The sequence below is a fragment of the Tauraco erythrolophus genome, chromosome 5 (assembly GCF_009769465.1).
Source record: "Tauraco erythrolophus isolate bTauEry1 chromosome 5, bTauEry1.pri, whole genome shotgun sequence".
NCBI lineage: Eukaryota > Metazoa > Chordata > Aves > Musophagiformes > Musophagidae > Tauraco > Tauraco erythrolophus.
The window spans coordinates 70,210,116-70,224,321 of NC_141469.1; the positions used below are offsets into that span (position 1 = coordinate 70,210,116).

Consider the following 14,206-nt stretch of genomic DNA (forward strand, 5'->3'; position numbering starts at 1 on the left):
GTCTTGTAATACACTCGAGCTAATTATTAATAAGCTATAAATAGCTGGATATGGTCTGTCTGTTCAGTTATCAAATAGTAATGTCAGTTTATCATCCGTATAGATTTTCTTAAATTGCTAGGTCAGCAGAAGGCTTAGTCTTTCCTGGAAGGTTTTAAAGCATTGGGAGATAGATGAGTTAGGAATCTCTTAAGTCCCAGCTTACTATGCAAACAGATTGACACACTGCAGAATGGGCCTTTTTATTTTACTTTGCTGCTCAATTCATTCTTGAAAACAAACTTCTAATTACATGCTGAAAAAACACCAATGATTTACAGAATCTGCATTTCTCTTTTAAAATGCATGAGTTTGATTTAGAACCTCGTCAGAAGCTTTATGGGCTTCAACGTACATGTGGATTGCTTGGAGAAACTTGTTCTGCAGTGCATTAATGGTGGAGTTTGTCTGAGCAACCCCTACTCCACGTTCAAAGTGAAACGGTAAGTGATGTGAGCACTGCTGTGGCGAGGAGTGGGGCGCTCTGTCCGATGGATTATCCAAATCCTGCTGCAGGTGTCAGCAGTACGGGTGCACAGACAGCAGCTGGGGGAAAATATCTGATGGCTCACTTGGCACGGGAGTTCTACATAAAAGCCCATGTATGCACTGTGTCAGACCAATAGCCCATGGAGCCCCATCTCCTCTTTCTCATAGATGCTAAGAGCGTATACCTGAGATGAGTATAAGAATGGGGCAAACATACATGAATCATTCCCAAATGGATTCCTGGTCTCCAACTGTTTTCAGCTCAGGGACATCCCAAGCAAGACAGGGTTTCTACGTATTTGTCACCCTGCATGAATTTTTTTTCTGTGAAACATGCCTAGCCCTCAGTTTTTCCCAAATATTATCAGCCACAATGTACTGTAGCAAGGAGTGTGCTGATCAGCTACCTGCTCCACGAGGAATTGTCCCTTTGTGTTGAACCTGTAGATGTAGAGAATGATCAGTCCCTACTGCCTGTGATTTCACACGTTTGTTACATCACCTCTTCATCTCATTTCCAGTACTCATTCCTGTTAGCTGAAAGGTTGGCATTGGGTGGTAGCTGGTCTTGAACGCTGAATGCTGAAATGTGCAGTGGGTGAAAATACAAAATTAAGCTTTGTTTACAAAGGTGAAAGTAATTTCTTCTACAAAAGTAGAAGAAAGTTCACTTTTTATAGAATTTGATAGAAAATAGTACTCTTGCTGTCAATCCATAAAGTTTACTAATCTATGTAAAAGAGCGTTTCTTCTAGGAGAAGTATTACTTTTTGAGAATATTACTTGTAAATCACAGTTCATCCAATCAGTTTTAAACTCTTTGAGACTCCTCTGTACAAAATCAGCTTTTTAATTTCATTGGCACTCAGGTGAAATCATTCTTCGCTAATGAATGTAGAATTGCAAGGGGTTTCCATCATGCCTGGAAAACGTGTCCAGTGGTGATGTAGTTAGCATTGCAACAGAAGATGTGCAGATACTTCTCACCTTTTTGTACTGAACTGCTCTCCTATATAAACTCATATATATAATTTTATTTTCATATATATATATATATGTGCAGCAGATGAAGCAGTTGTATTCTAGCACATACGTGACCAAATGTAGTACAGTAACTGCTAATGCACTCTAATGCAGAAGGGGTGTTTGTAAGGATCCATGTGCTTTCTGGCTGTGCTTGGATGTAAAATCTTTGCCGATTCCTCTTGATAATTACTTGGTTAGGGTTTCAGGGTAGATGCAGGAACTAGGTACCAAAGCAGGCGGATTAATGATGAAATTGTGCTGTGTGCAAAGTCAATTCCTATTCCTTATTCAGTCCTGTTTAAATCAAGTAGTGAAAGAAGGTTTTAATTAGGCTTTTTTTATGTGGGTAAACTTAGTACAACCCAAAGCCTCACTCTTTATAGAATCATAGAATCATTTAGGTTGAAAAAGACCTTTAGGATCATGGAGTCCTGAACTGCCAAGTCCACCACTAAACTATGTCCCTAAGCACCACATCTACACATCTTTTACATACCTCCAGGGATGGTGACTCAACCACTTCCCTGGCAGCTTGTTCCAAAGCTTGATAACCCTTTCAGTGATTAAATGTTTCCTAACATCCACTCTAAACCTTCCCCGGTGCAACCTGAGGCCATATCCTTTTGTCCTGTTGCTTGTTACTTGTTACTTGGGAGAAGAGATTGACCCCCACCTCTCTACAACCTCTTTTCAGGTAGTTGTAGAGAGTGAAAAGATCTCCCCTCAGCCTCCTTTTCTTCAGGCTAAATAACCCCAGTTCCCTCAGTCGCTCCTCACAGGACTTGTGCTCTAGACCCTTCACCAGCTCCATTGCTTTTCCTTGGACACTCCAGCACCTCAGTGTCTTTTTTGTAGTGAGAGGCCCAAAACTGAGCACAGTATTTGAGGTGTGGCCTCAGGAGGGCTGAGCACAGGGGGACAACCACTTCCCCAGTCCTGCTGGTGGCATCAAGATAGCATCTGACAGTAGGAGTTAACAGAACATATCTTAAGGGGTGATGCGTATGTTGCAACTCTTTTTTGTGACTGTTATTTCCTCACTTCCACAAGCTTCCCATTGATACATAGGTTACTCTAGATAGATCAAATCTATGGACTTTGAAATAGGGCTTTGTTTAAAAGTGGGTTTTTGTTCTGTAACTGAAAGTACAGCATTAGAGATGCAGCTCTAGGTTCTGTCTCTTCCTCTCTTTTGCACTAAACAAAAACAAGCATTACATTTAAGCCAGACTTTACTAGCTCCATTTCCTGCTGGGTATGACTTAAAATAAAATCAGGATACTGTCATGTCTATTTACTTGTACTCACAGGCTGTGCTGTTCCAAGCATAAAACTGTTGCAGCACCAACAATATTTGCTGTTACAAAAGCAAATGTACTAACTTCCAGCCTTGACAGATGTCTCAATCTCCTACACTGACCTTGTGGGACTGCTGCGTAAAGTGATTTTGTCTCCCCTTCCCCCTCCCCGTCCCCAGCTACTCCCCTCATGCAGAGAATTAAGTTGTCATGCTTATGTCTGCTCCACTTCCACTGGCTTGTGCCTACATCTGGTACTGGGAAAGGGGTAATAGGAAGGGCAATTTTTTAACTAATGTCTGACTGAACATATGCGAGACAAACAACTTGTATATGCCCTGTTATTTTTTTTAACGGTTATAAACAAACACATAGGGTTTAATGGAGCGTCCAAGGAACTGGATGTATCTTGCCAGCCAGAGAAACTGCTGGAGATGACTGCGCTCAGCCTCTGGTATGTTACCTTCTACATGATCTTTTGTTTTCAAATGTGTAAAACGCCAATAAATACATTTTTTTTTTTACACATTTTTTTTCCTCCTATGTTTTATAGTTGCTTTGAATTCTGAATTCATGTCCAGCCATACCAGAGTAATGATTTACCAGAGCCTTTTCTCCCAAATGTTCTTCTGTGGTGTGACTGCATTGATGTTAGACCTGTTGTTTGTATGAAACTATGTTTTCTCATAGACTGTTATCAAAATCCCAGATATATTGATATCTTTTTCTCCGCTTCCATACACAAATGGGGTTACATATTAAACATTCTCCATAGATACATAGGCACTTAATTATTTTTACTTAGGGATACATTATTAATCTTTTGATAGGCTATTGCCTTGAACATTTGTCCGGTTTGATTCTGTAAGAAATTTCCAACATTTTTATTATTAGCTAATTTTATGGGTACATTTCAGTTTGGTACTTCTATCACTATGATGCTTAATGACATTTCTGTAGGATTGATTCTTTGCCCTTACATGGGCATGGACTCAATAACGCATGTCTGCAGTTTTCTTCTGAAAAGATGTTCAGTTGTCTTAAGATGCTCCCAAACGGAGGAGAATAAACTCTTTGGGACAAGGATTATCCCTTTGTTAATGCTTATGCTGTATGTCGTACCACAAGTGGATGCCGTGTAGACAGGGGTTTTGGTGTGCTATTAGAAAATCTGTTAATCTCAAGAATGTATCAACACAGAATTTAAATTTTAAAATTTGCAGTTACATTTGGGAGAAAGGGAGCAGTAACCTGAATGTACTAACTCAGCACTTGCTGAGTTTTCAACAGGTTGATTCCTCTTTTGAGTGTTTTGTGTGCTTTAGTGTTACCCTTGCTCATGAAGACATTGATTTTACAGTGTTTTGAGGGATGAGTTCACTGGAAGTGTTTCAGATTTCTTGGGGAACACTCTGCTTACACTTGTAGTTACTCTAGTGTTGCTTTTTAGCACCATTAGTACCAAGGGCCAGTCGGTGTTTGGAACCCCGTCAGGATCCAGGCTCCAGCTCATAGTGCAGAAACAGGATGAGGCAAACATTGCTCAAACTGGAGTGGCTGTTTACCTCGGAGCTCAAGATTCAGTAATGCTTGTTTTTAAAAATGACTGAACCTGGTAATTCGTGCCTGCCCTCTGCTTTGTGTAGGTGTGTAAGCCTGTGCAAAGGAAGTGTAAAATGCTACCATATGGTAATGCTATACGACAACATCGTGCCAGTTGAAGGCTGCACAAGTTGTGAGTCAGTGGGGAACAGGGAGGCTCTTTTCAAAAAAGCTCTTGTTGCACAAGCGTTCAGGGAGCTTAGGAACATAAGCTGCGATGAAATCAGCCACGACTTGTTCTTTGGGGGGTTTTCGAGTTCTCTGGATTTTGAAAATCCCAGCTTATTTAATGCATGTCTGTGGGTTTCTGAGGGGAAGAGAGAGTGCTGTGTGCATGACGCTGTAGGAGCAAGGGGATGAAACAAACTCCAGTACGAATGTGACCTGCTTTCCCAGAGCACAGAACTTCTTAATGTAACGTATTTTAAAATATGTGCTGCCATCAGCAATGATAGTAGAATAATTATCTTCCCCTGAAGTTTAATTTGAAAACAAAGTCACAACCTAAAAAAAAAATATTTTTCCTTTAGATTTACGTTCGTATAATTTTTGAAGGGTCTAAGAGAGAGCATTTCATTTTGGTTTTAAAAAGAAAGGCGGAAGCCAACCCCCCATATATTTGGCCTCTCTTGTTTGTTTGTTTGTATGCTTTCTTCCTTTTGTTACTATTAAAGTAAAACTCCATATCCTGGAATTTGTTTCTTGTTTTCTTTTTGTAGCTGACTTTGAAGTTGATGTCTTTAGCAATAATTTTGGCAGTGCTGCAGTCTTACAACGATTTTGCTCTGATACCAGGCTGCTTTTGTTTTCTCTTTCCATTGAAAAAATTAAACCCCAATTCTCTTAGGTTTGTAATTTGCAATTAAATAAGTAAGGTTTAAATTTTCATGGAACTCATCAATAATTACTTTTTAAAAAAATAATTTGAAAAAATCTTCATTTGTGCCTGTATCTGAGGGAGGGAGGAAAGACCTGACAGTTGAAACACACTTTTTGAAAGGTTGACTGCTTTTAATTTTCAGAAATGTTTGTCTGAAGTTGTTTGCAGGGAGGACCCAAGCCAATATTTGGGAGTTATACCAGAACATGTGTTGCATTTCCAGAACCCTGCGGTTATGGGACACAAGTTATCCCACAGTTTCTAAAACTCTGTGGTTGAAATGCCATGTTGAAAAACATTTATGTTTCCTGGGAGATTTTTGAAGTCTTTTGTGTTTTATTGGGACCACTTGAAGTGTACTTTTTGAGACTTTGATTTTATGTTATGGCATTATTCCTACTAATTCCTCATAATGGAAACCGTGCTTTAGGCCTATGAGCAAGCACTATGTCGTCCTTATTTTTCCTTGAAACTATGGATGAAAGTGAGAAACATTGCTGGGGTTATCAGGTGCAACTCTTGGTACCTGCCGTCCCCAAGGGCTCCCAGTGACTACACTTCCCCTTGCTCACCTCACATTTCTGGAAAGCGGAGCAGAACTGCTGCGTCTTCTGAAATGCATGGCTGGGCAGTAGTTTCATCAAGTGTTTAGCTCTAACAGGACCACCAGAGGTGTCTAGTCCACTTGCAGGCTTGTATGTGCAGGCTCATATCTTGCAGCTAATCCTGCTTGGCAGCTGATGAAATTCTGTTCTAACACCAGAGGGTTCTGGGGTTTTGCCCATTGCTCTGGCTGGGACGTTGTCCCACAAGCAAGTACCATGGTTAGAAACTGTCTTCTCAGTTTCAGCTTCCCTGTCCAGTTTAACTATTCATTCTTGTGGAGGTGCTACTTTTAACTCCAATGAGAGGGCTGAGAAAAAAATATTTACCCTCTATAAATACGTCAGGAAGAAAATCGTGTCTCTGATCAACCTCTGTTTAAGTTAACAAGTCAAACTCTTTAATTCTTGTCTATAAGGTAGGCTTGTTCCTCTGTTCCTCATTCTCTCTCTGCCCCATCATCCGTACTCAGTATTTCCAAATGGGAACTGATAAGTTATTTGTACAAGAATGTTAATAGTTAACTGGTAATATCTCACGTAAATCAGTTTGTATATATCTTTTTTTTTAGGCTGGATTACTTTGACTCATAGTCATCCCTGTATTTTATTTCCTCCTCTTCAGTTTTCAATAAATAAATTACCAGCTTACAGCAAATAATACTGGTTTGTTGGTATGTAATTTAATATTTTGTGGTTCTATTTTTATTACTTCGGTCATTTAGTTCTTCTTTATAAAAAGATCTTCTTGATCTTCTACATTGACAGGGCTTTCTAGTTTCAAGAACTGGTGAGTGTTATTGAAGTGCTTATGTCTGTGTTTGTTTTTTTTTCTGGTTAATTAATAGGTTATCAATACAAGCTGGTTGTCAATACAAGCAACCTATTTGTTACTTCCCTTTTTTAAGACATCTTGTTTTAATTTCTTCTTTACCTATTTGTTTACTGTATGATTCTTTGATTAATGGCAATGTTGCTTGTGCTATATAAAAATGTAAAGAAGTATGATTTCTAGCGGATGCTTTACTAAATCCAGATCAACTAGATCTATTACGCTTTGTGTGTCTAGAAAAATCTGTTACTGAAAGGATACTGAGATACTTGGCAAAATGTTTTATCTTCTGTATATTCTTTGAAATATTCTAAAGTCTGTATCTGTTTAGGTCAGGCTGAGAGGATTATAGTGGTCACATTCAGTTGTTCTCCTTTTCTAAATGTAGTCCTTCCATTTGATATTTTTAAGAGAGGTGGTTTTGTTAAGACCTAGAATGGTTGTGGCTGCAAGCTTCTAGTTTTATTTGCCAGTTGTTTAATAGTTCTAGGACAGGTCCTCCCACTTTGAATGCTGTTTGAATTTTAACTCTAAGATGCATAACTTCCATTCCTGTATTCTCATTCTAGTTACGATGGCCATGATCATTGCTGATGCCAGAAGTGAGGAAGGTACTCCTTCGGCTCTTGCACAATGTTAACAGTATGCTATCTTCTCACCTTAGCACACCCAATTCTGCTTAGTCTCTTCTGTTCAGGAATACCTATATGTTTGTATCATGATTGACTGAAATCAGACTTCTCTCATCACCAAAATACTTTTTTAATTTGTCTTTGTTAACTGTTGCTTTAATTTTTCAAGTTACGTATTTCTAATTTTAAAATGTTGAGATACAGACTAACTTGTGTTTATTCCTCTGTTTAATTTACACTTAAGGTATAATTACATGGTCCAGAGTATTCATGTCCAATGGCATTATTATTTTAATTGATTTGTGAGTCTCTGAGACGTTAAAGCTCCTCATAAAGAAATGACTCCTGGTGATATTCTTTCTCCAAAAGCATTATAATTCTCTCTGCATATCTTCAAATCTAACTCTGGGACTGAGGAGGCCTATAGCAGATGCTCAGCTTTATTCCATGTGATGCTGAGGAAAAAATCCACCGAACAATGTAGCCTCTGAGCATTAGCTCAACGCTTCACAACTGTTAAAATCTCATCTTCTTGCTCTCAGGGCTAACCGTCTATGTTTCTCTTGGCTCATAGACTCGCATGTGAATTAATTCTTTTTTTTTTTTTTTTTTTTTAATAACATACAGGTTAACTGGGGTTTCTAGTAGAGTTCCTCCTCTAGGAAGGGACGTTGGGACGTTTCACTGGGCTGATGTGTTAGGGATTTATTTCATTAGGCTATACATTCTTTAAGCCCCTGGAATCTGAACCTCCGTGGGGTCTCTAAGCACCTTCTGGAGACACCATAAATCTTTCGAGTGACTGTTGGGATTCAGCCCAGCTCCTCTTGGCTTCTGCATCTTCTGGGTTTCCTTCATAACAAAGCTTTTCACATATTTTGTTCTCACGTGAATCTTAAGGTGTCTCCGATCAAATAAGACCACATCTTCTTTCTTCTCTCTGAAAATTACTGAGACTGCCCCCTATATAGGCTCATCTTTCAAGTCTTTTTAAGCTTGTGTTTTATCAGCTCTTAGTGAGTTTTTCTTGCTTGAGTATTCTCTGCTCTCTCCACTTCCTCCTTGTGGACAAGCAGGAGAAAACTCATTCCTGACTTTGATCAGCCTCACCCAATGAAGCAGTTGTTACTCTCAATGGCCAGTCATTCTGGTTGGGGTGGTATGCTTGAAAATGGTGTATATGAGAGTTACTTGATGAAAAAACAATATTTATAAAACAATTTCCAAATGCTGGACAAAGTTCATGAGTTGTTTACAGGCAAGATTCCTGGACTGTCACAGTGAGCACGGATATTCTCACTGTGCAGTACTAAAAGTGCTTTTCTTGGATGGAATTGTTAATGGAGCCTTCAGAGAGCCTCAAGAGGCAGACAATCATCTGTCATATTCGCCATCCTACTTTTAAAAATGTTCTAGAAGATTCAGGACTTTTGAATATTTTGAATATCTGTTATCCCTTTCAGAATTAATATTTATTGAATTAAGTAAGATGCATCCCTAAAAAGCAAGAAATAGGAACTGTGACTGGGGAGAATAAACATCTTAGTCCTATTCCTCTTGCATCTGTGAAGTTCTTAAGTATGAGTATGAGATCTTTGGTGGCTATAATTCAGCCTACTTTTGTTTATAATTTTGCTGATGCATGTACCAAATGGGAGAAAAGAAGAAGACTCAAGTAGTTAAAGTACTGATGAAAGATAAAAACCATCGTAAGGTCTAAGAAGGAGGCAGGCTAACAGACAGACATGAGACTGGAATATTAAGCTGCCATCAGCAGTAGCCAGGAAATAAAAGGCATTTTGTCATTACAGTGACTTGGTGGTCAGAGGGAAAGACAACCAGAGCCAAGGGAAACGTGATTAATTGTCTCTGAAGAGAGTCCTGCAGAGTGTTTAGGTTTGTGTGAGTTGTGTTGCAAACGTGTGCGATTACTGTGCTGAACATAATTGAAAGGAGAAAAGAAGGAATTTTAGTTTGGGGATGAATGCTGTTGTGAGTTCCACTGGTCGATAGGATTGAAGAAGAGTTCTGCAAACTACCAGAAATTCAATTAAGCTTTCAGAGCAAAGGGATGTATCCGTTTTTCTCTTGTATGCAATTGAACGCTGTCAAAGTGAAGGATTCTCACCCAGAACAGTTGTGTTACGAAGTTAAGGCTTTGTGCAAATGGTTTTGTAATGACGTGAAACTCCATATGATTAGCATTAAATACACCGATCTCGAGACTGATCTCCAGGAGCATTCTTCTAGCTGTGAGACAGGAACTGACCATAAGTTACAGCCACATCTTTTGGAAAGAGTCATAGTTAGAGGTGCTTCACGTGCTCAATATGTTCTGGTCATTTAAAACACAATAATGTAAGAGTGTAGGTATATGAGGCTTCTGTTTGATACTAATTTCCATTGTCTAACAAACTGTGATCTAAAAACTAAATTCTGCAGCGAGTGGGTGGGGAAGAGGAGAGTAACGCATCTCAGGGAAGAGATTTCCTCTAAAGTGGTAAATATTTTTGTTGCAAACCATAAAGGGGGACATGCTGATAAAGTGATAGGCAGGCTGGCTTGTTTTTGTTCCTTGCTGTGAAAAGGTCCATTTCCAGAGCTAGATGTTAAGCTGATAGCCCCATACATCTAGAACACTTTCTTCTCTTTAGATATCTGTGTGCTTTTTGCCCAGTATACAGTAACCTGCCCATTCAAGATTCTTGTCATATTCTTTTGTAAAAATAAAGTAGTTAGTGTTACTTCTCCATTAAAGGATAATGAAAGTGGGATTCAGTCAGACACAGCAGCCTAAGCTGAGCTCTAGTTATTTGTATAGTCTTGTTTAAAATGTGAACTTCAAGAACTTTTTTGCGTATAACTCCTCTAGAATTATGCAGCTTGCTGGAATAGTACACGTCCACCTCATATGTGCAGTCATTGTAGACCTTCTTGCAAACTGTAACGTAGTACACAGATTTAGATATTGGGAGCATCATGTGTATTTGTGACAACTCCAGGAGGATTTTATATGTTCTGAGAGGCTTTAAGCATATTAATCTCTTCTAGCTGTGGCATCAATAATATAGATAATCTTTATGTGATAAATTATTAAGAACCTTAAAATACAAACATTAATTTGGTAGAGTCATCTTTAATTTGTTCTTTAAATCTATGTGTTTTGGGGTAATTTATCAATTTTCAGTAACTCCAGCACCATCAGTCAGAAGTTCTTCTAGGTGAATTTTTTGAATCGTCAGTATGGCTTTGACATTTAGACCAGCAGCACATAATAAGTAGTAGCAGGATTAGGCTGTTATTGATATCTTCTCTGGTTCACATCCCCAGAGCTGTGGTTTCTGTTAGCTGTTTTATCACACTTATTCTGGTTCAGTGCTCAGATCTTATCCTGCCTTGTCTGCGCTGAAAAATTAACACAGGCTTTCAGTTAGAACGAACCTGAAGTTTATTTTATTGCTTTTTCCTTTTTCAAATTAAATATTAAATTACCAAAGTGTTGCAGACTGAATGAAACATTGACATTCTTTGGAAATAACACAATTTTTTTGATCCTTCAAGGAAAGCAAAGAAATTAATAAAGTAAGTGTTCCCTTTTTTTTTTTTTTTTTCCTGATAGCTCAGTTCATACAGGGACTGCGGCAGAAATCAAGCTCCCATTTTGCATTTTCTGGAGGGGCGTGTGTGATATCTGTAAGTGGAGGCTTTTCCTGATCATTAACAACAGACACAATTCAGACTATATTTTCCACAACCTCAGCTGTAGACTTGTGCTTGGGAAGAAAAAACATTTCTCGTTTTGAAGGTGTTCTTAATCATTGTGATATTATTCTGGTGAGACACTGTAGCATACCAGGATGTTTCTCAGGGAACTGATGATAAGAAAACCAGAACAGGGAATTCATCTTGCAGAAATAAGACCTAAGAAAGAGAAGTTGAAAGAGAAGTACTGGACCAGAAAAAAAAAAAAAAAAAAAGTTCTCTTTCATAAAGGAGAGGTTACTGTGGAATTTTAGTTTTCCTTGTTTGTATTCCTACCCTGTCGCTGCAGTTGTTTTCTTTTCCTCAGAGACCTCTTTAATACTGAAAGATTGACTTAATTATCTTGAATTAATTAGTTCAATATACAATGGAGGACACTGAATATCAGTGGTTGACTTGGAAGGGACCTGCAGTGAAATTGTAGAAATGGCATAAAAACATGACAGTCTTTAGGAATGCTTCTGCAGGAGCACTTGCTGGGAATGGTAACAAGTTGCTTTGGAGCCTAATTGCTTTGTCCAGGTATTAACAATCTTCAAGGGAAGAGCCTCAGCTGCATTCACTGTAGTGGGATGTAACACTTCAGGCAGTTAATTGCCTGATAGATTTAATTTCTGCAGGAGAGATTATTAATGTATTCATTCCCATTCCCTAGAAATCTCACCTGTTCTGCATTTAATGTGCCCCTTACCTGTACTTGCCACTTAGTATTGCTGACTCTGGTGTTATGTGTTAGTCTGTCTTTGGTTAGTAGGTGTTGTGAGCAGGAAAAATGGATTACTGGAAACTTAAACCTGTGTATTGCAGTTAAAACATCAGTAATTTGGATAGCATCCTGAATGTTGATCACAAAGCTTTGTGTTTTGTTAGCTGTATGTGGGAAAAGCCTTTAGTAATTTCATGTATTTGTAAGTCTCCCAAACTGTGTTTTCCTTTGACAAAGATTGTATTTTAGTGAACTCTGCTTAACTAGAGTTCATGCTGTTGTTCCCTGCGATTAGAAATGGATTAGTTAAAGAAGATAGCAGTAGATGTCTTTATCATCTTTTTGTTTTTATTTAGCCGTTTTGATAACATCTGTAAGGTATCCTTAAGATACTGAGATGTGGTAAGTGCATGCTCAGTTGAAAATCCCCGGGTTAGGTTCTAGAGACCATTAGGATGATGTGTTACAGTTAGCCTGCTACCACATGGAAGTAGCCAAATATTCTGCCATTCACAAGCTTTATCATTTGATTGGAAAGTCCCATTTACACATAAATGTCAGGTTGTGGTGAGCCTGCACTGCAAAAGTTGTTTTGGTTTTTTTTCATATCTTAGTAGAGGTGGTACCTAGAAAACTTCAAGAAGTCCAGCAGGTACTTGAAACAGATCTTTTGCTGAATTTTAGACATCAATATTTTCCATAGGAATTGTGCAAAAAGATATACTGATTTTTCTCTATGACACTGATGTTTGTAATAAAGGGAATTAAAAATAATTAATTAATATTCCCACTCCTACCTGTACCGGAGTCCAGCTCTAACCCATGTCTGGTGTTATGTAGAGCTTTTGGCCTCTAAACTCAGCAATAGAGAGCACGGAGTGTGCCTACGTTACCGAGGCTTTTCTGCAGTCGTGCTTTCAGGTAAGCCAGCGTTACCGAGGAGTGCATGGGATGACTGCTAGTGCTTAAATCGGAATGGGTGGGAGGGCTCTTTGCTCCTAGTCCTCTACACAAACTACAAAACCTAATCTTGTTTCTTCTGTATTTTTCGTACTTAATCAAGGTGTGTAGTGTTTCTGCCCTTTAACCATGTGACTATTACTTGATTTGCAACTGAAGCTGTTTCAGCTTCTTACATCTGTCTTGTACATTCTGTCTGGACAGATACTTTCCTCCCGAAGTCACTCATACAAAATGCATGTATTGCTGCACTGTACTTTATCCCATGAATCTCTTCATGTTGTAAGCAATAGCATAGTAAAATGATGGGTATATGAACTGTGAAGACTGATTTTGATAGAATAACTTTTCCAAGTATACAAAGAGACGTTAGATACATGGAGTTTCTTTCTAATTTTTCATATTAAACTTCTTTTGTATTATGATATTCATCAGCTGAAAGAATTACATTAGAATTTTTCATAGCATGAGGGAGGATGGTGACTTGTTCTGTGTGCTGCTAAAAAGTTTGCTCATATAAAAAAATGTTCTTTTAATAATACAGGTGGCAGTAGATAATTGAAGAAGCTTTTATGTTTGTCAGCAACATTTGCATTTTCATGCTTTAACAGTCAGGAACACGTAATAACATCACCGTGACAAATGCAGAACATTTAGTCCTGTCATGATGCATTTTTGGTGTGTGGCAGTGTTTCTCTTTTTCTAATTAAGTCAACCAAAGACCTTGTTTTGTTTTCACTTGCGTTTGTGCAGTGTGGTTGGTAAGTCTCAAACAGCCTTACCCCAGACAGTGGTCAGTCAGTTGCATTCCTGCAGAGAATTGCTGACGTGTGTCGGCAAACTTTTCCAAACTTCAAAGCTTAGTCTATTAACCGTCATACTTCTCTGGTTCTGTCAATGTTGTATTTTTATATCAAAAAGTACATTTTTCTCCTGTATTCCTGGCCATGATGATTCTTTACTTCTAGTTCAGTAATTGCAGAGTTTATATATAGTCCTATTTCTGCATTCCCTGTCCACTCAAGTTGAAACCTTTAACTGGTAAAAATGAGGTGAAAATAAGTACTCAGGGAAGGCTTTTCTGATCTGTTCCTCTTCCTGCTGTCATTCTTCATTTTCCCTTTTAGACTTGAAAAGAGAGCAAGTGTCTTCTCTCGAAGCTGTTGATTACCCTCATTGGGCAATGCTGTCCAAAGTTTCGGAGTAAAAGAAAAATCTCTCTTTCAGTCTAGTCCTGTTTTAAGCCCTTGAAAATGGCCGGTACCCAGAGCTTTACTGAGACATTTCAGTACTGGTAATTACATAGTCATCTAGCCTGTAGGTATAAAGACGACGACCAGTTTTAATTTTATCCCTATTGGTTCTCTGATGTCCGTTA

General features: G+C 38.5%; 1 protein-coding gene across 1 annotated transcript in view; it reads left to right on the top strand.

Annotated features, from left to right (window-relative positions):
• The window catches only part of LOC104373133 (protocadherin-23), a 121,656-nt gene that overhangs the window by 6,728 nt on the left and 100,722 nt on the right, over nt 1-14,206 (top strand). The window contains 2 exon segments of the mRNA XM_086612498.1: nt 3,228-3,306; nt 4,303-4,435. Of these exon segments, the coding sequence (XP_086468624.1) occupies nt 3,228-3,306; nt 4,303-4,435 (212 nt within the window).